The 26,552-nt window shown below is 47.2% G+C and overlaps 1 protein-coding gene across 1 annotated transcript in view; it reads left to right on the top strand.

The window, feature by feature from the left end:
* Nucleotides 1-1,610: 1,610 nt before the first annotated feature.
* LOC138351741 (collagen alpha-2(I) chain-like) overlaps nt 1,611-26,552 on the top strand; it is a 93,267-nt gene continuing 68,325 nt past the window's right edge. Inside the window, exon 1 of the mRNA XM_069303769.1 lies at nt 1,611-2,342. Within this exon, the coding sequence (XP_069159870.1) occupies nt 1,611-2,342 (732 nt within the window). The remainder of the gene's footprint in view (nt 2,343-26,552) is intronic.

Below are 26,552 nucleotides of genomic sequence, written 5' to 3'. Positions count from 1 at the left end.
CACCACACTCACTATCCTGCCAAGTTTACTCAACATCCCACAAAACGTTTTCGCGTTTTCTTAACGTTTTAAAAACGACATTTTATAGTTTTAATCAAGTGTTAAAATACGGTTTATACACGTATTTTGAAAGTTTGTAAGGTGCGTATAAAACATGAGGTCTTGGCATTTTAATAAAGATGTTTTAAATGTTATGCTATAACGTTTTGGAGCAAAGGGTTTTAAAACATTAATTCTAAATATTAATTATTGGAATTATTAGTTATAATTATCTCTATTGCATTTATATATAGAGAGAGAAAAGAAAGTGAGACAGCAAGAGAGGAGAGAGATTGAGGAGAGAGAGAGAAGAGAGACAAGAGCGAGAGAAGAGAGACAAGAGCGAGAGAAGATAGAGCGCAACTAGGTGAGTACAACTAGGTGAGCGCAAGTTGTGTTGTTGTGTTGGCGGTGGTGAACAGATGGCTCCCCGGCCATCCCCTCCCCCACACTCTTATCACTCTTTCCCCTCGAGCACCACTTCACGCCCCTTACATCATATTTAGCCGGTCTCCTACTCCATGTGTTCTCATGTGTGGGAGCCACTCCTCCCCTCAACATACTCATAATAGTAAATAGGTACCTGGGAGTTAGACAGCTGCTACGGGCTGCTTCCTTGGGGGGGGGGGGTGTAACAAAAAGGAGGCCTGGTCGAGGACCAAGCCACGGGAACGCTAAGCCCCGAAATCATCTCAAGATAACCACCCCCCCCAATACTGCCACTCCCTCTACCACCACCCCCACTACTGCCACTCCCTCTACCACCATTCTCTTTTCTGCCATCCCACTACCGATACACCCACTACCACCACCCCCCATTACTGCTATTCACATTACCATCACCCCCCATAACTGCCACTCCCTCTACCACCACACCGAATACTGCCACTCCCTTTACCACCACTCCCTCTTAAAAGAGAGATTGGCTGTTTGGCAGCCGTGCGGAGCGGTTCTGTTTACATTCGCTCCTCAGTCTTGCCTGGACGTTTGGCGTGCACACAGCTGGTGGCGTTTTTTTGTGGCCTCTGGCCTGGCGGTTGTTGTTGTTGTTAAAGATTCGCTACCTGAAACAAAAAGTTCCAGGTAACACGGGCTATGGTGAGCCCGTAGATAGTTATTGCGGCCTGGCGGGCCGGCGGGATGGCGTTGCCCATGCCGCCTATAAAGCATGTGGATACGGTTGAGCTGGCCTTCTCTGGTCTGGTGAACTACTCATTGTTGGAGGTTGCTCTCCTGGATGTGCTGGGTGTCAACATTGCAGATGTGTGTGGTGTGCAGCTGGCTGGGGAACATCGGGCCTTGGTTAAGCTGACTGACGCTGTGGTGTACCGGGATGTGGTCGACAAGTATGATGGGCGTACTGTACCTTTGTCTGGCGCGGCGGGTACGGTTTCTGTAACGGACTTGTGTGTTCAAGTGACATTTGTGGTGGTGCGGGGGCTGCCGTTTGAGTTCCCTGAGAGCCTGCCCCGCCGGTTCTTGGGGGATATGGGAGTGTTCTCGCCTGTCGGGCGAATGTGCTGAGGTCTGGCCGTCTTCGTGGCGTCCTGATGGGTGTCCGCACGATTACCATGAAGCTGAGGAAGGCGATCCCGTCGTCGATGGTGCTGCTGGGGTTTAAGGTGCAGTGCTTTTATGCGGGACAGGAGCGCACATGTTTTCGGTGCGGTATGGCTGGACACCAGGCTGCTGGTTGCCGTAATGGCACCGTCCGGTTGGTCAGTGTCTTCCGAGAAGAGGATTTTCCACCTCTACATGGCCTTGTGGACCTGGGGGATGATCCTGCCGGGTTGAAGCCTCCCCCTGCACCTACCGGTGATGATGGCGTTGTGGGTGCAGTGCACCCCACTGGTGCTGACGTGCCGGGTCCGATGTCTGTGGACCCCCCTGGTGTGGGTGGTAGTGCGGTGGTCACGCATGTGGAGGTGCATCCGCCTCCGGTTGCCATAGCCGTCGATGTTGACGCTTCGTTGTCGCCGGTGGAGGATGTCGCGCCAGATTCTGGTGCGCCTGGATTGGTATGTGCCTCTGCCCTTGGTGTGGAACCCTTGGAGGCAGATGAGTTCTTGGAAGGGGGTCGCCCCTCTCATCGTCCTTCCACCACTGCTGTCCAGGGTCTAGCTGGCTCTCAGACGAAGCGCCGGAAGACGAACAGGAGTGGTCGCTCCGGGGACCGAGGGCCTTCGGTGCGGAGGTTAGAGCCTGATGCGAGTGTCGGTGATGGTGAGGGTGTGGCGGTGTCTGTAGTAGACCCATCGGTGCCCGGCGGTAGAGGGTGTGTTGTGGACCCTCCTGGTGATCTCGTATGTGGGTCCCCTGGGGTACAGAGCCCGGAGTGGGCGGTGGTGGATCCGGGGGACTGTGGTAGTGATGATCACGGCCTTGTGATGAAGTTCCGGAAGGACTCTGGCCTCCCCCCCCCCCCCCCCCCGCCCCCTGTGGGGAGTGCGTCTCCGTCGCCTGGGAACTCGGTGGCGGCTGCTACTGCTTCCATACACGGGGTGTCGGCCGGACCGGTCTGACGGTTTTGTGGTTAGATAGGGTTTATCTCTTTTTCCAATGGATCCTAAATTAACGTGTGCTTTGTTGAATGTGAATGGTTTGCTTTCTGTGGCTGTGCAATTGGGCCTGGTGTCGATGCTGCGTGAGTGGAGGGTGGATGTGGCTTTTGTGCAGGAAGTGGGTTTGTTACATGTGTTGGCTGAGGGGTTTACGGTGGTGTTAAACCCTTCGCATGGCTTGCGTGGAGGTACGTTGATCCTGCTTTCTAAGCGGGCCCCGATTTCCGTGCTTCACACGGAGATGGACGAGGGTGGTCGGGTGCTGTTAGTTCGGGTCTCCTTTTTGGGGTCTGAGATCTCTCTCTTGAATGTGTACGTGCCATCTGGGGCGGCACAAAGGCAGAACCGGGAGGTTTTCTTTTCCCGTGATGTGCTGCATTTTTTGCGGCACGATACGAGGGGGATGATTTTGGGGGGGGGGGGATTTTAATTGAATTACGGCGCCGTGGGATAGCAATAGTCTTCGTCCAGCGAGTATCTCGCTGGCTTTGACTGCTACCTTGAAGAGTTGCGGGTTTCGCGATGCGGCCGTGTTGCAACGGGGTCCTTTGGAGTACAATTTTCTCTCGCGTGGGGCTTGCTCTCGCCTTGATCGTTTTTACGTGCCTACTGGGGGTGGTTCGGTTTTTTCGTTGCAGACGGTTCCCGTGGGGTTCTCGGACCATTGCATGGTGGTGTTGCAGGTGGGGATTTGCAGCCAGGTGTGGGTTGGCCGTGGCTGGTGGAAACTGAATTGTGGGTTCCTGAAATGCCCTGTTGTGTGTGCCCAGTTCCGGGCCCGGTGGGCTGTTTTGGCCGCTTGGAAGGGGGCGTTTCCCTCGGTCCTGGAGTGGTGGGAGTGGGCTAAGGTGGAATGTCGGTCGTTTTTTTGGGTGATGGCGAAGCGGGAGGCGTCGGGAAGGTTTGGTCTGTTGAGGGTCTTGCAGGCGCGGTTATTTCGCCTGTATGGGTTGCTGAATCAGGGTTTAGATAGGTTTCGGGAGATCTCAGTGTGTAAGGATCTCATTTGTGGGCTGAGGGAGGAGATGGCTGAGGGGGTACTTGTGCGGGCTAGGTTGGAGGAACGGTTGTGTAGTGAGAAGCTCTCGCAGTTTTTACTGCGGAGGGAACGGGTGGGGCGTGCCTCTGTTTTGTTGGCAGGTCTTCATCGGCCGGACGGTTCGGTTTTGTCGGACACGGGGCGGTTTTGCATTATGTGCGTGGTGAATTGGAGTCTTTGTATGGGGTGATTGCGGGGGATGAGGGGTTGATGGAGTCCTTCCTCCAACACTGTGCACCAGGGTTGTCGGGTATGGATTGTGTTGGTCTTGTGCGGGAGGTAAGCCCTTCGGAGCTTTGGGAGGTTGTGCGGTCCTTTCGTCGTGGTAAGGTTCCAGGGTCGGATGGGTTTCCGATGGAGTTCTATGTCGAGTTTTGGGATGTGCTTGGTGCCGATTTTTTGAAGGTGGTTCGGTTTTGTCTTCGGAGTTTGTCTCTGTCCGTTTTGCAAAATGATTGTCTTGTGCGGCTTCTTCCGAAGCCGGAGGACTTACGTTTTTTTGCAAATTGGCGGCCTATTACGTTGCTAAATGTGGATTACAAGATTATTTCCAAGTTGTTGGCTGGACGTTTGCGCTCGGTTGTGTGGTCGGCGATCTCTTGGGGTCAGTTTTGTGGCGTTCCGGGTAGGTCGCTGGTGCAATGCAATTCCCTTTTACGGGATTTGCTCCTCTATGTGGAGGAGTCTGGTGTTCCTGCGGCCATGATAAGCCTGGATTGGTCCAAGGCTTTTGATCGCGTGCCAATTGGGTTTGTTTTGCAGGTCCTGGAGAGGTTTGGTTTCCCGCCCCAGTTTGTGGGCTGGATACGGATGTTGTATGCTGGTTGTAGTAGTAGGGTGTGTGTCAATGGGTTCCTTAGTGCTCCCTTCGCTATTCGGCGTTCGGTTCGACAGGGGTGTCCTCTGTCGGTGCTTCTCTATATTCTGTTTCAGGAGCCCTTTGTTCACGCACTGCGTGCTTGTCGTTCAGTTGTCTCACCGTGTTTGCCGAATGGCTTGTCCCTCAAGATTTGTGGTTATGCGGACGATATGGTCTTGTTTGTTGCCTCTGAGGGTTCTGTGCCTGCTGTTCAGGATTTGGTGCTTCAGTTTGAGTCGGCTACAGGGGCTTTGGTCAATCGTGGAAAGTCTTGTCTTCTGGGGTTGGGGGGGTTGGACCTCTCGTTGGGTGTGGTCTGGTTCTTGGTTTCCGGTGGTTCAGTCCATTCGGGTTCTGGGGATTACGTGGTTCAGGTCGTATGTGCAGTCTTTGGAGTTTAATTGGGAGGCAGTTTCGCGGGGGGGGGGGGGGGGGGCGTAGCTGTGGGGATGTTGTCGCAACGGGCCCTGACTATTTACCAGCGGGCGATTGTCGTGTCTTGTAAGGTCTTGTCGTGGGTCTGGTTTGTTGTGCAGTGTTTTCCGTTGGATCGGCGGAAGGCTCACGCTCTGGAAAGTTTGGTGTATCGTTATGTGTGGTGTTGCCGGTATTATCCGGTTCGTCGATCTACGTTATGCCTTAAGGTGTCAGAAGGTGGAATTGGTATTCCTGATGTCTATGTGAAGGCGTTGGCTTTGTTTTGGGGGTTGGTTTGGAGGAGTTTGGTGTTAGGGGGTGGGTTAAACTCCTTGGGGTTGTTTTACTGCTCTATGAGGTTTAGTTTTTTGCTTGCTCTGGATCGTTGCCAGGAGGTGGCCCTGTATACGCCTCCAGTGTATTCGTGGGCGGTTTTGATCCTTCGGGCACTTTGTCAATTTCCTGGGTTTGTCTCTTTTGGTTATCGAGAGGTGTATGGGGCGCTGGCCTCTCGGGTGCCTCCCAGGATCGAAAGTTTGTACCCTTGTTTCGACTGGGGGAATGTGTGGGAGGTGTTGAGTGGGCCGTGTATTGTGCCACGGACGCGTGAGTTGGTTTTTCGATATTTGCATGAGTCTTTGGCTACGAATGCGAGGCTCTTTATGTTGGGTTTGGTCGCCTCTGATAGTTGTGTTCATTCTGGGAGACGTGAGACTCAGTTGCACGTCTTTTATTTTTGTGCGCGGGTTCAGGGTTTGGTTGGGTGGTTGCGGGATGTCATTGCAGCCTTTTGTGGTCCAGGGGTGCAGGTTGACCTATTGCGTTTTTTTTTTTTCGTTCCCTCAGGGCTCCAGGCGGGTGCGTAACACGCTTGGGGTGTTGTTAGCGGACTATATTTTTTGTTTATGGGTTGGTAGGATGGAGGGGTATGGGGTGGGGAAGCTTTTGGGCTTTTTGAAAGGCCGTCTGTCTTATACTATGTGGTGGTTGCGTCGCTCCTTTCCTAGGGTTTTTGATGCTTGGTTCATGGTCGAGTATGTCCGGGGTGCTGCGTTGGTGTAGGTGGTGGGTTCCTGTACTCACCTAGTTGTACTCACCTAGTTGTACTTGTGTGGGTTGAGCTCTGGCTCTTTGGTCCCGCCTCTCAACTGTCAATCAACAGGTGTACAGGTTCCTGAGCCTATTGGGCTCTATCATATCTACACTTAAAACTGTGTATGGAGTCAGCCTCCACCACATCACTTCCTAATGCACTCCATTTGTCAACCACTCTGACACTAAAAACGTTCTTTCTAATATCTCTGTGGCTCATTTGGGCACTCAGTTTCCACCTGTGTCCCCTAGTGCATGTGCCCCTTGTGTTAAACAGCCAGTCTTTATCAACCCTGTCGATTCCCTTGAGGATCTTGAATGTGGTGATCATGTCCCGCTAACTCTTCTGTCTTCCAACGAAGTGAGGTTTAATTCCCCGTAGTCTCTCCTCGTAGCTCATACCTCTCAGCTCGGGTACTAGTCTGGTGGCAAACCTTTGAACCTTTTCCATTTTAGTCTTATGCTTGACTAGATATGGACTCCATGCTGGTGCCGCATACTCCAGGATTGGTCTGACATATGTGGTATATAATGTTCTGAAAGATTCCTTACACAAGTTTCTAAAGGCCGTTCTTATGTTAGCCAACCTGGCATATGCTGCTGCTGTTATCCTCTTGATATGAGCTTCACGGGACAGGTCTGGCGTGACAGGTCCTGTGGGTGTGGTTGTGTGTGTTTGTGTGCGTGTTCCTTTGATTCGGTTCCCTCTGGTGGGTGGGGGTTTGGGATGTCTGTGTTTTTTTGTCTTTGGGGTTTTGTGTGTGCTGGGGTTTGCTTGGTTACCTTGTGTGGCAGGGTTTTGTTTGTGTGTGGGTGGGTATGGGTGTGTTGTGGTGTTGCGTGGCATGTCTGTCTCTCTCCTGATGTGTCCGGTGCGTGGGTGTTTTTTCTGCTTGGTGGCTGGCCGTCCTCTATCTGTGGGGGTCGGGTTTGTGTGCTGGGTGGCTGTGTTTGTCTCGTATGTGTTCCATTGTTGTGTGTTTTTTGTATGCTTGTGTTCATTGTCATTTTGTCTTGCTGCCTTGTGTTTTGTGCTTTTCATTATGGTTCCTGTTGGCACGCCCCGTATGGGTGGCATGTGTTGTTTGTTTGTGTGTTTATGCTTTTTTACAATTTGTTCTGTTATCTGTGTCATTTTACTGTGTTATATGTTCCAATGTCGGTTTGTACTATACCGATTCCTTTATTTTTACTATGTTATTTTACTATGTAATGCTAATGTGTTCTGTTTCCTTTATTTTATGTACTGTGCTGTGTATTGCTTTGTTGTATTCCATTGTTATTTTCCTGCATTTACTTACTATGTTGTATTTACAGTGTTATATTAACATGTTTGTTATTGTGTTCTCGATTATGTGGTGTGTTGTCTGCTGTTGTGTGGTGTGGCGCATGGTGCGTGTGTTGTCTGCTGTTGTGTGGTGTGGCGCATGGTGCGTGTGTTGTCTGCTGTTGTGTGGTGTGGCGCATGGTGCGTGTGTTGTCCGCTGTTGTGTAGTGTGGCGCATGGTGCGTGTGTTGTCTGCTGTTGTGTGGTGTGGCGCATGGTGCGTGTGTTGTCTGCTGTTGTGTGGTGTGGCGCATGGTGCGTGTGTTGTCTGCTGTTGTGTGGTGTGGCGCATGGTGCGTGTGTTGTCTGCTGTTGTGTGGTGTGGCGCATGGTGCGTGTGTTGTCTGCTGTTGTGTGGTGTGGCGCATGGTGCGTGTGTTGTCTGCTGTTGTGTGGTGTGGCGCATGGTGCGTGTGTTGTCTGCTGTTGTGTGGTGTGGCGCATGGTGCGTGTGTTGTCTGCTGTTGTGTGGTGTGGCGCATGGTGCGTGTGTTGTCTGCTGTTGTGTGGTGTGGCGCATGGTGCGTGTGTTGTCTGCTGTTGTGTGGTGTGGCGCATGGTGCGTGTGTTGTCTGCTGTTGTGTGGTGTGGCGCATGGTGCGTGTGTTGTCTGCTGTTGTGTGGTGTGGCGCATGGTGCGTGTGTTGTCTGCTGTTGTGTGGTGTGGCGCATGGTGCGTGTGTTGTCTGCTGTTGTGTGGTGTGGCGCATGGTGCGTGTGTTGTCTGCTGTTGTGTGGTGTGGCGCATGGTGCTTGTGTTGTCTGCTGTTGTGTGGTGTGGCGCATGGTGCGTGTGTTGTCTGCTGTTGTGTGGTGTGGCGCATGGTGCGTGTGTTGTCTGCTGTTGTGTGGTGTGGCGCATGGTGCGTGTGTTGTCTGCTGTTGTGTGGTGTGGCGCATGGTGCGTGTGTTGTCTGCTGTTGTGTGGTGTGGCGCATGGTGCGTGTGTTGTCTGCTGTTGTGTGGTGTGGCGCATGGTGCGTGTGTTGTCTGCTGTTGTGTGGTGTGGCGCATGGTGCGTGTGTTGTCTGCTGTTGTGTGGTGTGGCGCATGGTGTGTGTGTTGTCTGCTGTTGTGTGGTGTGGCGCATGGTGCGTGTGTTGTCTGCTGTTGTGTGGTGTGGCGCATGGTGCGTGTGTTGTCTGCTGTTGTGTGGTGTGGCGCATGGTGCGTGTGTTGTCTGCTGTTGTGTGGTGTGGAGCATGGTGCGTGTGTTGTCTGCTGTTGTGTAGTGTGGCGCATGGTGCGTGTGTTGTCTGCTGTTGTGTGGTGTGGAGCATGGTGCGTGTGTTGTCTGCTGTTGTGTGGTGTGGCGCATGGTGCGTGTGTTGTCTGCTGTTGTGTGGTGTGGCGCATGGTGCGTGTGTTGTCTGCTGTTGTGTGGTGTGGCGCATGGTGCGTGTGTTGTCTGCTGTTGTGTGGTGTGGCGCATGGTGCGTGTGTTGTCTGCTGTTGTGTGGTGTGGCGCATGGTGCGTGTGTTGTCTGCTGTTGTGTGGTGTGGCGCATGGTGCGTGTGTTGTCTGCTGTTGTGTGGTGTGGCGCATGGTGCGTGTGTTGTCTGCTGTTGTGTGGTGTGGCGCATGGTGCGTGTGTTGTCTGCTGTTGTGTGGTGTGGCGCATGGTGCGTGTGTTGTCTGCTGTTGTGTGGTGTGGCACATGGTGCGTGTGTTTTGCGTTTGTGTTATTATTGTATGTGTTTCTTTGTATGTGTATTCCTGTTTATACTTTACCCTTGGTTTATTGTGCTCCTTGTGCGCTTTTGTAATTACTGACGCTTTTGGCGCGCCCCGTCTGGGTGGTGCTGCTTTTGTGTGTGTTCTTATGTGTTTTATGTTATTCTTTGTTTTCACTTTTGTGTTGATCAGTGTTACTTGTTATCTGTGTTGTTGTTATTCTGTGTTCTTTGTTATTCTGTGCTTTCCTGTTTATATGGTTACTATACGCTGTACTTACTCTGTTTTAAAAAAAAAAAAAAACTCCCTCTTCTGCCACTCCCACTACCGACACTCCCACTACCACCACCAATACTGTCACTACCTCTACCACCACTACCCAGCACATGTAGTTGTACTCACGTTGTAGTCACCTAGCATATAGCAAAACTCAATTACGGGGTCACCATAGCCCGTGCTACATGGACACTTCGTCCTGAGTAGCTAAATCTGTAACAACAACAACAACAACATTCCCTCATTACAATCGACTTGAGAATGGTCCAGGACGGACCGACACGTCGTCGTTCCTTCACTTTCTAATGTGTGGTTTAGTCAACATATTTCAGCCACGTTATTGTGACTCCTCGTCTGCAAGTAGAGGAGTAAAAGTAATGAGTTAGCACAGCTAGGTTAGGTACAGGTAGCAGGTTAATACAGCTAGGTGACTACAACGTGAGTACAGCTACATGAGCTGGGTAGTGGTGGTAGAGGTAATGTGAATAGCAGTAATGGGGGTGGTAGTAGTGGGTGTATCGGTAGTGGGATGGCAGAAAAGAGAATGGTGGTAGAGGGAGTGGCAGTAGTGGGGGTGGTGGTAGAGGGAGTGGCAGTATTGGGGGTGGTGGTTATCTTGAGATGATTTCGGGGCTTAGCGTTCCCGTGGCTTGGTCCTCGACCAGGCCTCCTTTTTGTTACACCCCCCCCCCCGCAGGAAGCAGCCCGTAGCAGCTGTCTAACTCGCAGGTACCTATTTACTGCTAGGTAACAGGGGCATCAGGGTGAGAGAAATATTTTGCCCATTTGTCTTCACCTCCACCTGGAATTGAACCCAGAACCTCAGGACTACGAATCCAAAGTCCTGTCCACCCAGCTGTCAGGTGGTAGTGGGAGTGGTAGTAGTGAGTGTGGTGTGGGTAGTGGGAGTGTCGGTAGTTAGAGAGGCAGTAGTGGGAGTGATGGTAGGGGAAGTGGTGGTAGTGAAGGTGGTGGTAGTGGGAGTGATGGTAGTGGGTGTGACAGTAGTGGGAGTGTCAGTAAATGGAGAGGCAGAAGAAGGAATGATGGTAGAGGGAGTAGTATGGGTCAGGGTAGTGGGAATTGTGGTAGTAGGAGTAGCGGTAGTGGGAATTGTGGTAGTAGGAGTAGTGGGAGTGGTGATAGTGGTAGTGGTGGTAGTGTAGGTGACGGTAGAATAAGTGGTAGTAATGTGGGTGGTGGTAGAGGGAGTGTTGGTAGTGTGGGTTGTGGTAGTGTTGTGGTGGTAGTGGTGGCAGTGTGTGTGGTGGAAGTGTTGGTAGTGGTATTGGGAGGGGTGGTAGTGGGAGTGGTGATTGTGTGGGGTGGTGGTAATGCAACGTTTGGTAGTGGGAGTGGTGATAGTGTGGGAGGTGATAGTGGGAGTGGTGGTAGTGGTAGAGAGAGTGGTGGTAAGGAGAATGGTGGTAGAGGGAGTGATGGTAGTGGGAGTGGTGGTAGTGTGAGTGGTGGTAATGAGGGGTGGTGGTAGTGTGGGTGGGAGTGTGGATGCTGGTAGTGGAAGTGGTGATAGTGGGAGTGTTGCAAGTGGTAGTGGTGGTAATGTGGGTGGTGGTAGTGTGAGTAGTGGTTAGGTTATCTTGAGATGATTTCGGGGCTTTAGTGCCCCCGCGGCCCGGTCCTCGACCAGGCCTCCACCCCCAGGAAGCAGCCCGTGACAGCTGACTAACACCCAGGTACCTATTTTACTGCTAGGTAACAGGGGTATAGGGTGAAAGAAACTCTGCCCATTGTTTCTCGCCGGCGCCTGGGATCGAACCCAGGACCACAGGATCACAAGTCCCGCGTGCTGTCCGCTCGGCCGACCGGCTCCCCAAGGGGTGGTAGTGGGAGTGGTGGTAGTTTGGGTGGTTGTATTGTAGTTGGTGGTAGTATAAGTGATGGTAGTGTGGGTGGTGGTAGAGGGAGTGTTGGTAGTGTGAGTGATGGTAGTGGGAGTGGCAGTTTGGGTAGTGCTAGTGTTGGTGGTCGTAGTGTGGGTGGTGGAATTGGGAGGAGTGGTGGTAGTGTGGTTAGTATTAGTGGGAGTAGTGGTAGTTAAGTTTGGGTAGTGTAGGTGGTGGTAGTGTGGGTGGTGGTAATGTGGGTGGTGGTAATGTGGGTGGTGGTAGTGAGTGTTGATAGTGTGGGTGGTGGTAGAGAGAATGGTGGTAGTAGTAGTGTTGGTGGTGGTAGTGTAGATGGTGATAGTGTAAGTAGTGGTAGTGTGGGTGGTGGTAGTGTGGGTGGTGGTAGTGTGGGTAGTGCTAGTGGGAGTGTAGGTGGTGGTAGTAGGAGTGGTGGTAGTGGTAGTAGTGTAGGCAGTGGTAGAATGAGAGTTGGTATTGGGAGTGGTGGTAGTGTGGGTGGTGTTAATGAGTGTGGTTGTAGTTTGGGTGGTAGTAGAGGGAGTTGTCGGAAATCCGACACACAAAATAACATAAGTAACCCATGAAAGAAAAGGAGAATGGGTTATTCTGTGACGTCATACAACAGACGTATTTATATATATCTCATCTTTTTTTAAAACAACAGTCTAGTGTTTAAACTTAATAAAAAAGTATTCATTAGGACTGAATATTCTTTTCATCACCAGGAATATAGCTTAACTCTCTATTCCTTAATCATAAATAGAACCACCAAATATTTTAGGCGGCTTCCCTAGAGGCGTCGTCACGTACGCCTGAGAATCATAAAAAAAAAAAAACATGAGAGTGCTGTTGGAGAATTGTGATACGAGCCTCCCACGACAGATATTTTACTCTGTCATGGAGCTACCACAGCAGTTCTACTACCCAACATAACACTTGAGTATCCGACTGCATTATACTTGTATTATAAATGTGTACACTTAAGTAATATTAGTTAGGTAGCCGGTTATGACTGAGCTTTAAAGCTCAACCAAGTACTTACTCAACATTATACTTCCCTCTTATTCATGTCATACCTGTGCCTTAATATGTTGGTGTGCTTTAACTAATGTCATACATCCCAAACAAGTAATTGTGAGGGAAGTTACTGCAGCAGACAGTTGGCTCCCAACATAATTATAGAAATTTCACCCTGAAGTATATCAAGCCTTGCAGGCCTCCAGGTAGCCGCCATTACGTGGCACTCTGAGGCACAGGGCCACACCCAATCTGATGCTGCCATTACACACCCTTAGTAGGCAACAACTACAGTAACAGCTTAGGCTCTTTTGTGTTTCATACTGTAGACATTTTATTAATAGTTAATAATTTAATTTGCTGTAATAATAGTAGATTAGACCACCATATGTGCTATGATTTATAATATATATCAAAGACTAGGTAAACAATTTGTGGTTTATGAAGGACCCACACCAAAGTGGTTTAAGCCACAAATTGTCCCCCCAAATTATGTGCATAAGTTTTAGCAGGTTGAATCAGAATATACAGTCGACTAACTAACTCAGAAGAAAAATAATGAAATATTAAAGTCAACTGTAAATAAAATAAAGTAAATATTTAATATTCATAAAAAGAAAAAGAAAAAAAAGCCTGCTAGGATTATCCCATAGGAGTGGTGATAGTGTGAGTGGGGTGTAGAGTTGATGGTGGCAATGTGGGTGGTGATTGTTGGAGTGGTGGTAGTGGGAGTGGTGGTAGTGGGAGAGGTGGTAGTGGGAGAGGTGGTAGTGGGAGGGGTTGTTGGAAATTTTCCAACATTAATACATCATTTCTTGTATTATAATACATCACCATTGTATTAATCATAGTGATTACTAACTCTACTAATTTGTAGAACTAACAGAAATTAATATTTTTCTATATGTGCGTCATATACCAAATTCTTCCTACTTAGGATGGCAATATTGCATCAGACAACTTTGCAGAGGTATAAATACTATCCACATGCGAGAGAATTGAAAAATATTCTCGACTTCTGTCAGTATTCTTTACATGAATTACTGACAATATAACCTTTAATGTTCTAATAACAACGTGTTATCATCAAAAAGATCACTACATAACAGTATATCTGTTATCTTAAATTAACATGGAGGAAGCAGAAATTTCTCTCCATTTCTCATTTAATAAGAACGCTGTTAATATTAATTACTATTTGAGAATTTAACTAATATCTATCTCCCTATAATTGCAACCCTAGTCTCATTAATTCATTAAGTAGAATATTCATAAGGGAAAGAATTTAACTTTCTACTGAAACATGAGCACGCATGCGCGGGCAAGACGGGTTGAGGGAGGAGGAGGAGGAGACTTGGCCACGAGACATCAGGACAGCAACAAGTACTGAGAGAGAGAGGAGACACTTTAGCAAGCTTCGCGATTGACCATTGCAATTAATTGACCCTGGAGTGCATAATTACTCCATCAGCAATCCTAAGATTGCATCGGCGAACACCAACACGGTTAAGTTGTTCTAGTATTGGGTGTATAGAGCTCTTTACATTTGACCTTGACTCTTATTTCGTCGTTAGGACGTGCCCCCTCCTCAAAACACAAGTACATCCCCAGTGAATTAATTTCAATCTATTTTCTTGCCTAATTTGACATCTTCAGTAGAGTGTAAACTATTCCTACATTGTACTGGAAATTCCAGCGTGTGTTGAAACTGCCTGAGGAAAAATTTACTTCCTTGCCACGCTAGCGAGTCACATGTTCCAGCAGGTTCCAGATGATGCATCCCCACAACCATGCTACTGTTCACTGTCACAGCTGAAATTTCTTACTGATTTACATACTAACATTTGTGTGTTATTGAGATTCAATAATATCTCGTAATTATATATAATTTATATGTACTATGAATTTAATTACATATTATATGGCATTACAAATTTCATAGGATAAGATTAATTATCTTGTCTAATGCCCATTTATATATATAATATTATTAATCAATTTATTCTCTGCCATGATCAATTAATAACATTTTTATCTAATTTTAAATAGTTCTTAGTAAATCTTACTAACCCTTTTCGTGGAAGAACCAGCCTGATCAAGTGTACTAGGGATGAATTAATTTATAGTATTAAGCCCCCATTTTGGGTGGGAGGATTTGACTCATATTACAGTCCCTTTAATAATCAATGCATTATTAATTGAGAACATCCATAGGACACTAGTTTCTGGAGTAAAATATCTTATCACTTGTTCTACCCTGTTTTCCATTTTTTCTCAAAAAGTGGTGGTCCTTTGTAGCTATCAAATTAGCATAAATTTAAATGAATTACATGAGTCAAGTTTTCCCTCACAAAATTTGGTCACTTCAGACCGGATAGATAGCCGAGATAAGTTATCCTCAGCTATAATTAATTATTACTAACACCAGTTATGTGTCACCATTATTAGCCTATACAAATATTTCATTTACAGCTGTGATCAGAGAGAGCTCCTATTATAGCCTAAACCACATTAAATAAATAATTACTGATTCACCCAAGTCAGTGAATTCATAAACATTTCAGGGTCCAGTATACTAATCCAAAATACTGATCCCATTAATTAATCATTGCTAACCCTGATAACATTATATTTCCTCAATTAGGAAGTACATTCAGATGTTAAACATTATTTACGGCAGTAGAATTCTTGCCATTGACAATTAATAATATTGTGTTCATTAAATTTCTCATACACGTAATTTCTACAAGTGTATATATTATATAAAATTATAAAAAATCCAAAAATATAGCACTATCTTACACATTATTGCACCACATTTATTGTAGTTATGCCAACCAAGCAGAGGTGGGATATTTTAGACTGCAACGGTACTTAGATTTGTACAAATTCAGTCTACACCATTAGCTGCATTAATAGGTAGAATTATTACCTAACTAGTACTGTTAGACAGTGCTGGTGAATTATTATTTATGTAGTGCTGACCCTAATTAGGATGGGATTTATAAACCATTTATTGTGTAATTATATTTCGTTACCTATTTCTACGTTCATCTTTGAGTGTTACTGAAGTGTCACTACCCATCCAAAGCTGATTTTGAGGAGCTAGGCCAAAGAATTCCTGTAGAGACAACAAAGTACTACTCAAATCTTAGTTGCTTATTATTAGGTAGGTAGCTAACCTACAAATGAGGTAAATTAATATCAGCCTATTTAAGAAAATATTAGGCTGTTAATAACTATACCTGCTTTATATGTATGAGCAAGTATCATAGCTGTCCAAGTAGCTATATAAGCCCTATAAGGTTCTAACTCACAGCCAGTGACCTGGAGCTGCTGTGAAGTACAGACGTGTCGCCTGGCTTCTGGTGGTTTGGGGTGGTTGCGGTTTTCGTCGCCATGTGGTGTGGGCGTTTCTGCCCCTCCCCTGCTGTTGCTGACCGGCTGCGTGTTGACGTGGCGGGCTTGCCACAGGAGGCCATCTGACAATGAGAAGACTGTTATAAACCTTGTACACCAATTACTAGATTTATCTCAACCAGAACAATCAGTTGACTCGTTACAAGCTTTTAGTTTTCAGCTTGAGTCACTGTTAAATTCCTTCAGCAAGGAGGTGGATCACCCCACTGCTGAGTGGATGACTAAAATTATCATCCAGAGAAAATTGACTGGTGAGGTACGCAATAAATTGTATACATACCAGAATGGTAATGTCCTGTCAATGCAGGATATACTTGCAGGTTTGCGTAATGTAATAAATGAATCAGCAAACCAGGCATTTAATAATTCTTCTGAATGCACAGAAACTGTACCCACATCAGTTTCCTTACCTGAAACTCCTAAAGTGACACTGTCATTAGGTAATAAGGGTACTAATAATCAATGTAATAACAACAGGTCAAACACTGATTCATCAGTAAGACCCAAGAGTCCAATAAGTACTTCCAAGAGTCCAATAATTGCTCCCCTGAGTAGAACAATTACTCACAAGAGAATAATTAACAAGCAAATGCATGCAGCAAAACCTTCACAACCTGTAGTTGCAGTTTCACCTAAATCGGTGTTCCCTGAACGAACTGTAGGATGGGGATTATGTTTTTTTTGCAATATAAAACATTCTCTGTACAAATGTACTGATTACCTTAATAGAGACACGAGTCAGACGACTCAAACAGTTACACAAATGTACTAGGCGTCTCAAATCATATAATGTTAACAGCTGTGACACCCCACTGAACACCTGCAATAGGTGTAGAATGGGCAAGCATCATGCTGCACTGTGCAAATTTGTCGAAACTAATTATTTCAATCCAAGAATAGGAGGCAAAGAACCTACACATGTACAGTGCTGCATGGTGCCAGATGTTTACAGCGTAATTTCCCCAGCATCTCAAGAGGATGCAACCATGCTGTTACGGCCCTTCTGGGATGCAACCGGGTCCTTCTCTGATGGTAGTAGAGTTTTGGAATCCGGCCCCAAGTTAGTAGAGGCTTTCAAGGGGTGTGTTCCGTAATGCAAGTAAAACTAAAGGGGGAGGGATACACATATTCCAATTTATATATATATATATATATATATATATATATATATATATATATATATATATATATATATATATATATATATATATATATATATATTTTTTTTTTTTTTTTTTTTTTCCACCACCATGTATAAATAAATAACAGTCACACGTGGGGATTATATCTACACAATTATGTACTGGTTCGTCTTCCTCGGAAGACACTGGATGTTCGACGGTGCTCACTCTGGGTAGCCCTGGTTCCTTCTTCCGTGGCCCACGATGAATCCACTATGACTATGCCGAATCTACCCTGTCCACAGGCCAGCCAAATCACAGTCCCACTGGGTGTGCGGCCTTCAACCACAATCCAGTCTGATACCTGTATCTGGCCTCCTGCTCTCTACACCTATCTTCAATACATTGCATTTGCTTGGGTTAAACTCTAACAACCATTCGTTTGACCATTCCTGCAGCTTGTCCAGGTCTTCTTGAAGCCTCAAGCTGTCCTCCTCTGTATTAATCCTTCTCATAATTTTGGCGTCGTCAGCAAACATTGAGAGGAATGAGTCAATGCCCTCTGGGAGATCATTATATCAGAAACAGGATAGGTCCGAGTACAGAGCCCTGTGGGTCTCCACTGGTGACTTCACGCCAATCTGAGGTCTCACCTCTCACTGTAACTCTCTGCTTCCTATTGCTTAGGTACTTCCTTACCCACTGGAGCGCCCTACCAGTTACATCTGCCTGTTTCTCCAGTTTGTGCATAAGCCTTTTATGGGGTACTGTGTCAAAGGCTTTCTGACAATCTAAAAAAATGCAGTCCGCCCATCCATCTCTTTCCTCCTTAATCTTTGGCACCTGATCGTAGAATACTATTAAGCCTGTAAGGCAAGATTTGCCATCCCTGAACCCATGTTGATGGGTTGTCACGAAGTCCCTTCTCTCCAGATGTGTTACTAGCTGTTTTCTCACGATCTTCTCTATCACCTTGCATGGTATACAAGTTAAGGACACTTCCCTGTAGTTCAGTGCCCTTTGTTTGTCATCATCTTTGTATATTGGGACTACATTAGCAGCTTTCCATATTTCTGGTAGGTTTCCCGTTTCCAGTGACCTCCTATACACTATGGAGAATGGCAAGCAGAGCGCTCCTGCGCACTCTTTCAATACCCATGGTGAGATTCCGTCCAGGCTAACAGCCTTTCTCACATTCAGATCCAACAGGTGCCTCTTGACCTCATCTCTAGTAATTTCGAACCCCTCCAAGGTTGCCGGGTTTACTGCCACCTTTCCTAGCGCAGTGACCTCTCCTCGTTCTATTGTGAAGAGCTCCTGGAACCTCTTGTTGAGTTCCTCACACACCTCTTTGTCATTCTCTGTGTACCTGTCCTCACCCGTTCTAAGTTTCGTTACCTGTTCCTTCACTGTTGTTTTCCTCCTGATGTGACTTTGTAGTAGCTTTGGTTCGGTCTTGGCTTTATTAGCTATATCCTTTTCATACTTTTTCTCAACTTCTCTTCTCACACTAACTTACTCGTTCCTGGTTCTCTTGTATCTTTCTCTACTGGCTGGTGTTCTGTTATGTCGGAAGTTCCTCCACGCCCTTTTGTTCTGTTCCTTTGCTTTCATACCTGCCCTATTAAACCATGGATTCTTCTTTCGCTTCTCGTTTTTTTCTTGTCAGGCCAGAATAAACCTGTTTACTGTCTCCTGACACTCTTGGGTGACATAGTCCATCATGTCATATACAGACTTAGTTGTGAGTTCTGTGTCCCATGGCATATCCACTCAGAATTTTCTCATCTCCTCATAATTTCCCTTTCGGTACACACAGCCGTACAGCCGTTTGTTTCCCAGTTCTTTTTTGGGGGAGATAATTCCTAGCTCTACCAGGTACTCAAAGATCAATTCACTGTGATCACCCCATTCCCAAGGGGGCTTCCAACTTAACTTCCCTTATATCCCACTCATTTTGGGTAAATATCAGATCAAGCATAGCTGGTTCACCCTCTCCTCTCATTCTTGTCGGTCCCTTGATGTGTTGGCTTAGAAAGTTTTTTGTTTCTATGTCCAGCAGCTAGGCTCTCCATGTGTCCGGTTCTCCATATGGGTCTCTGTTCTCCCAATATATCTTCCCGTGGTTGAAATCTCCCATGATTAGTAGTCTGGATCCGTTCCTGCTAGCTACAGAAAGTGCTCTCTCTATTATATTGATGGTGGCCATGTTGTTTCTATCATCTTTCTGTCTGGGTCTTTTGTCATTTGGTGGGGGTTATATATGACTACTACTACAATTTTTGTCCTCCAATTGCTATGGTACCTGTTATGTAGTCACTGAAATCTTCACAGCCCTGAACAACCATCTCGTCAAAACTACAGCCTTTTCTTATCAGCAAAGCTACACCACCTCCTCTTCCTTCTCTCTCTTTCCTCACTACATAGTAACCCTGTGGAAATACTGCATTTATTTTGGTTTTAGTTAGATTTGTTTCTGTGAGTGCTATTTTGTCTGGGTTTTCTTTTATTGCCTATTCACCAAGTTCACTTGCTTTATTTGTAATTCCATATATGTTAGTGTACATTGCCTTGAAGCTCACTTTCTTCTGTTCATTCTCTTGTCCCCCTCTTGGTGAGCGTTCTGTTGACAGAGGAAGCTGTTCAATAGGTGTGAAGATCTGTGAGGTGGTTAACAAGGTCACAGTGGATTCTGGGATGGAGGGTGGGGGTTCAAGGGAAGGGGGGACAGGTAGGGTATGAGGTAAGGAGGTAGGGGGGACATGGAGGATTTGGGGTGAGGGGGGAGGAGGGATAGGGAGGGTATGTGATGAAGGGGGAGTGGGGACTTGGGGGGGGGGGAAGGGGAGACATGGTGGGAATGGGTGAGGAGTGACAGGGGTGGGTGTGGAGGGAGGATTGAGTGAGCATTTGGGTGGGGGCAGGTAAGGTGAGGGTTAGGGAGGGTTTCTATGCAGAGGAGGGTGGCGGTGTTGCCCTCTCTCTGGTGTTGCTGGGATGCTCGTTGTGGGTTCCCCTCGTGTCTCTGGGACTGTTGTGCTGGGGGCTGTGATTTCCTGGTTTGCTCCTCTCTCCCTGCACTTTCTCTTTGCCTCTGCTGCCCTGGCTCTCTCCTCCTTCGTCCTGTCCCTCTGGAGGAATACTTTTTGTATTCTTCCACATACTGCAGATGACTCTTCCTTTCTAGAATAACCTCCTTCGTGGTCTCGTTTGCAAACACTATCTTCACCAGGCGGTCTCTGTCCTTGTTGAACCAGCTCAACCTGAAAACCTTCTCATTGTTTTGTTCAGCCCTTTCCATCGTTAACCTCCTTAGTATCCCATTTACTGCCTCTCTGTCCTTGCTATTCCATTTTTGCCTATTGGATTCTTCTTGTTCTTTGATGCTTACAGCTATCACTGATCTTTTTCTTTCCAGCAGCTCACTGGTGCACCAGTGCACCTGCAAGGTTGCACCTTCTGTACCTTCTGTGAGGTTGCTGCTTGCATGGCTACCTCCCTCACTGTGACCACAACTTCTGTACTTTCTCACTATTTCCGCAAATGTTTCAGTTACAGAGGCATTTTCTTCCAATGCGACAATTCCATCTTACTTTTGGATGATTATCTGATGCTCAGTCTCATTAGTTTTCTCTGTGAGGGATTTGATCACCTCCCTTGCTGCTGTCAGCTCACTTTGCAGGTTGTTAAATGTATTCTTCATTTCATGCATCTCCCTCCTGAATTCCTACAAAACTTGGGCTATCATTTCCTTCATTTGGTCACTTTGACTGTTCCCTGTGTCCCTGGTGTGTCCTCCTGTCATCTTTTTCCCTCTCTCTGATGAGTTTTGATAGGGTTAGGCAGGGGGTGGAGGGGGGCAGAGAGGAAGGAGGAGAGAAGGAGAGAGAGAGAGATAGAGAGCAAAAAAGACAGAGAGCAAGTGAGAGAGCAAGAAAGAGAGGGGTAGGGCCAGATAGGGAAGAGGGCGAGATAGGGGGAGAGGGCGAAAGGGGGGGGGAGAGGGCGAGGGAGGGGAGAGAGGGCGAAGGAGGAGGAGAGGGCGAGGTATGGGGGAGGGCGACGGAGGGGGAGAGGGCGAGGTATGGGAGGAGGGCGAGGGAGGGGGAGAGGGAGAGGCCGAGGACGAGAGAGGAAGGGTGAGAGAGAGAGGGAGGGAGGGAAGGCGAGAGAGAGAGAGGGAGGGAGGGCGAGAGAGAAATGGAGAGAGGGAGAGAGAGAGAGGGAGAGAGGGAGGGAGGGCGAGAGAGAGAGGGAAGGCGAGAGAGAGAGAGAGAGAGAGAGAGAGAGAGAGAGAGAGAGAGAGAGAGAGAGAGAGAGAGAGAGAGAGAGAGAGAGAGAGAGAGAGAGAGAGAGAGAGAGAGAGACACAGTGTGTGTGTGTATGTGTGTGTGTGTGTGTGTGTGTGTGTGTGTGTGTGTGTGTGTGTACTCACCTAATTGTGTTTGCGGGGGTAGAGCTTTGTCTCTTTGGTCCCGCCTCTCAACTGTCAATCAACTGGTGTACAGATTCCTGAGCCTACTAGGCTCTATCATGTCTACATTTGAAACTTTTTTTTTTTTTAAATATATACAAGAGTTCTTACATTCTTGTACAGCCACTAGTATGCGTAGCGTTTCGGGCAGGTTCCTGGAATACGATCCCCACCGCGAAGAATCGCTGTTACAGCCAAGTACACATTTTACTGTTGCGTTAAATAGAGGCTACAGTTAAAGATTTGCGCCCAGTAAATCCTCCCCGGCCAGGATACGAACCCATGACAAAACGCTCGCGGAATGACAGGCGAGTGTCTTACCACTGCACCACGGAGACTGTCAAACTGTCATGACTGACTGTCATGTATGGAGTCAGCCTCCACCACATCACTTTCTAGTGCATTCCATTTATTAACTACTCTGACACTGAAAAAAATCTTTCTAACATCTCTGTGGCTCATCTGGGTACTAAGTTTCCACCTGTGTCCCCTTGTTTGTGTCCCACCAGTGCTGAAGAGTTTGTCTTTGTCCACCCTGTAAATTCCCCTGAAACTTTTCTAGGTGGTTATTATGTCTCACGTCTACACGTGTGGACGCGTGGACTGTACTCACCTAGTTGTGCTTGCGGGGGTTAAGCCTGGCTCTTTGGTCCCGCCTCTCAACTGTCAATCAACAGGTGTACAGGTTCCTGAGCCTATTGGGCTTTATCATATCTACACTTGAAACTGTGTATGGAGTCAGCCTCCACCACATTACTTCCTAATGCATTCCATTTGTCAACCACTCTGACACTAAAAAAGTTCTTTCTAATATCTCTGTGGCTCATTTGGGCACTCAGTTTCCACCTGTGTCCCCTTGTGTGTGTGCCCCTTGCGTTAAACAGCCTGTCTTTATCAACCCTGTCGATTCCCTTGAGAATCTTGAATATAGTGATCATGTCCCCCCTAACTCTTCTGTCTTCCAACGAAGTGAGGTTTAATTCCCGTAGTCTCTCCTCGTAGCTCATACCTCTCAGCTCGGGTACTAGTCTGGTGGCAAACCTTTGAACCTTTTCCATTTTAGTCTTATGCTTGACTAGATATGGACTCCATGCTGGAGCCGCATACTCCAGGATTGGTCTGACATATGTGGTATATAATGATCTGAAAGATTCCTTACACAAGTTTCTAAAGGCCCTTCTTATGTTAGCCAACCTGGCATATGCTGCTGCTGTTATCCTCTTGACATGAGCTTCAAGGGACAGGTCTGGCGTGATATCAACCCTCAGGTCTTTCTCTCTCTCTGACTCTTGAAGTATTTCATCTCCCAAATGGTACCTTGTATCTGGTCTCCTGCTTCCTACCCCTATCTTCATTACATTACATTTGCTTGGGTTAAACTCTAACAGGCATTTGTTCGACCATTCCTGCAGCTTGTCCAGGTCTTCTTGAAGCCTCAAGCTGTCCTCCTCTGTCTTAATCCTTCTCATAATTTTGGCGTCGTCAGCAAACATTGAGCAAACCGATTCTTCCTTTGCTTCTCTGTTTTTTCCTGTCGAGCTGGGACAAACCTGCTTTCAGCCTCCTGACATTTTTGGGTGACATAGTCTATCATGTCTTGTACGGACTTGGTTCCGAGTTCTGTGTCCCAATGTATTTCCCATAGGAATTTATTCATTTCCTCATAGTTTCCCTTTCAGTACGCCAGCCCTTTGGTTCCCAGTTCTTTTTTGGGGGGTGATAATTCCCAGCTCAACCAGGTACTCAAAGCTCAATACACTATGATCACTCATTCCCAATGGAGATTCCAACTTAACTTCCCTTATATCCGACTCATTAGGGTAAATATCAGATCAAGCAAGGCTGGTTCATCCCCTCCTCTCATTCTTGTCGGTCCCTTGACGTGTTGACTTTGAAAGTTTCTTGTTGCCACATCTAGCAGCTTAGCTCTCCATGTATCTGGGCCTCCATGTGGGTCTCTGTTCCCCCAATCTATCTTCCCATGGTTGAAGTCTCCCATGATTAGAAGTCTGGATCCGTTCCTGCTAGCCACAGAAGCTGCTCTCTCTATTATATTGATGGTGGCCAAGTTGTTTCAATCATATTCCTGTCTGGGTCTTCTGTCATTTGGTGGGGGGTTATATATGACTACTATTATAATTTTCTGTCCTCCAGTTGCTATGGTGCCTGATATGTAGTCACTGAAACCTTCACAGTTCTGAATTACCATCTCTTCGAAACTCCAACCTTCTCTCAGTAGCAAAGCTACACCACCTCCTCCTCTCCCTTCTCTCTCTTTCCTCACTACATAGTAGCCCTGTGGAAACACTGCGTTTGTTATGATTTTCGTTAGCTTTGTTTCAGTGAGTGGTATTATGTCTGGGTTTTCTTCTGGTGTCCTTTCCCCAAGTTCACTTGTTTCATTTGAAATCCCATCTATGTTAGTGTACATCACGTTGAAGCTCACTGTCTTCTGTTCATTTTCATATCCCTTTCTTGGTGAGCATTCTGCTGGTGTGGGAAGCTGTTCCGTGGGTGAGAGGATCTGTGAGGTGGTTTGCAGGATCTCAGAGGATTTTGGGGTGGGGGGTGGGGATTTAAGGGAAGGGGGGACAGGTAGGGTGTGGGTTAAGGAGATAGGGGGGACATGGAGGATACGGGGTGAGGGGGGGAGGAGGGATAGGAAGGGAATGGGATGAAGGGGGAGGGGGGACAGGGGGGGGGGAAAGGTGGGAGGGGGGACATTATGGGAATGGGGATGGGGGTGTCAGGGTCGGAATGGGGTGAAGGGGAGGGAGGGTTGGGTCGGGGCAGGTAGGGTGAGGGGAAGGGAGGGTTTCTATGCGGAGGGGGGGGGGGGTGGTGGTGTTGCCCTCCCCTCTGGTGTTGCTGGGATGCTGGTTTTGGGTTCCCCTCGTGTCTCTGGGACTGTTGTGTTGGGGGCTGTGATTTCCTGGTTTGCTCCTCTCTCCCTGCGCTTCCTCCTTGCCTCTGCTGCCCTGGCTCTCTCTTCCTTCGTCCTGTCCCTCTGCAGGAATACTTTTTTGTATCCCTCCACATGCTGCAGACGACTCTTCTTTTCGAGAATATCCTCCTTCGTGGTTACGTTTGTAAACACCACCTTTACAAGTCGGTTTCTGTCCTTGTTGTACCAGCCCAACCTGGAAACTTTCTCAATGTTATGTAGAGCCCCTTCCATCTGTAACCCCTTCAGTAACCCATGTACTGCCTCTCTATCCTTGCCATTCCATTCTTGCCTGTTGGATCCTTCCTGTTCTTTGCTGAATACAACTACCACTGATCTTTTTCTCTCCAGCAGTTGAGTGGTGCACCTTGCTGCTTCCTGGGACGTAGCTGCTTGCATCGCTACCTCCCTCACTGTGTCCATTGCTTCTGAGCTCTTTTTCAGTATGTCCGCAAATGTTTCAGGTACAGAGGCATTTCCTTCCAATGTAACAGTCCCACCTTCCCTTTGGATGATAATCTGATGCTCGGTCTCTTTATTTTTTTCTATGAGGGATTTGATCTCCTCCCTTGCTGATGTCAGCTCACTTTGCAGATTGTTAATTGTAATCCTCATTTCATTCATCTCCTTCCTGAATTCCTCCAGAACTTGGGTTAGCAATTCCTTCGTCTGATCACCCTGGCTGCTTCCCGTGTCCCTGTTGCGGCCTCCTGCCATTTTGCCCCTTGTCAAGAGAGAGAGCAAGAAAGAGAGAGAGCAAAGGAGAGAGAGCATGAGAGAGAGAGAGAGAGAGAGGGAACGTGTGTGCGCGTGGGATGGGATTAAGAAGAGGTGAGGTGTTCAGCTTATGGCAGGTAAGAGAGGGGCTAAGAGAAGGGGTAAGAGAGGGGGGTGGATTATAAGAGGTTTTATCTCCTTTCCACGAAAGGTGTTAATCCCTTCTAGCCTTTGTGTGTGTGTGTGTGCGTGCATACGTACGTGGGCTTAAGTGCATGCGTGCGTGTGCGTGTGTGCGTGTGTCACTAGTGCTCGTAAGCGGTAACTTCTACCCAGATTGAGCCACGCTGAGATTTTAAATATATATACTATCCTGAACAAGAATTTGAAAATATTTTACCTCATACTGTACACCTGATTAATTGATCAGAGAGGGGGTACATACCAGTCTGTTTCCCGCTCACACAACTAGATGAGTAATGATGATGTATGGTTGATGATGGTGCTCCGTCGTCGCCTTCCACTTGGTGAATCTCTAAGTGCTAGTAGATTGACGTTGTCGGTTCTTCTCTACACAAATCTCTGGAGTCACAGTCACCACCCAACAAACACAGTCAACAGTTCCACGGCGGGTAGTCCCCACCTGGCCGTCAGGTCAGGTCGCTCTACGCGGTCCTCCACACTGTATGCACCGGTGATTCCACTAGCGTCACAAACCTCACAAATCCAGCTCCGAACATCATCCTGCTTGGGGACTTCAACCTACGGCACCTGAAATGAAAGCACCTGGCTAATACAGTAATATCAGAAAGAATACCAGGAAGTAGCCTAAATGAACAGGCACATGCAAATGACCTGCTACGGTTGTGTGACAGGTTTGCCTTAAACCAGCAAATAGTAGAACCAACTAGGAAGGAGAACACGCTTGACCTCATTTTCACTAATAATGATGAATTGATCAGGAACATAATGATTACAAATACCTGTTACTCAGATCACAACTTAATTGAAGTTATGATAACCATGGGGAGTAGACCTTCAAAACCAGTCCAGATTCCCGGTGGAGGAGATTTCAGCAAATTCAACTTCAATAATAAACAGATAAACTGGGAGCAAATAAACCAGGACTTCACAGAAATAAACTGGGAAGAAGAGCTAGAAAATGCAAACCTGAACCAGTGCCTGGAAAAAATAAGCTCAGTAGCACTAGAAATATGTTTAAACCGCATACACCTAAGAAAAAAGAGGAAGAGATGCAGATTGGAACGGGAACGTCGTTCCCTATATAGGCGAAGAAAGCGAATTGCGAAACAACTTGAGAGTCGCACCCTATCTCAAGAACGGCGAAGAAGGTTAGGTAAAGAAATAGAAACAATTGAACGCAAGCGACAAGAATCATACAAAACCCAGGAGAGGAAAGAGAGGAAATGGCCATCAGTGAAATAGAGAAAAATCCTAAATATTTTTTCTCCTATGCAAAATCAAGATCAAAAACCACATCTAGTATCGGGCCCCTGCTAAAGGGAGATGGAACTTTCACCGATGACAACAAAGAAATGAGCGAGCTACTGAGGAAGCAGTACGACTCTATTTTCAGTGAGCCATTAAACGCACTAAAGATTGATAACCCAAATGAATTTTTCATGGATATGATACCAACATTAAATCATATATCAGACGTCACCCTATCCCCACTGGATTTT

This window comes from Procambarus clarkii, chromosome 50 (assembly GCF_040958095.1).
Source record: "Procambarus clarkii isolate CNS0578487 chromosome 50, FALCON_Pclarkii_2.0, whole genome shotgun sequence".
NCBI lineage: Eukaryota > Metazoa > Arthropoda > Malacostraca > Decapoda > Cambaridae > Procambarus > Procambarus clarkii.
This window is presented reverse-complemented; position numbering and strand designations above follow the sequence as displayed.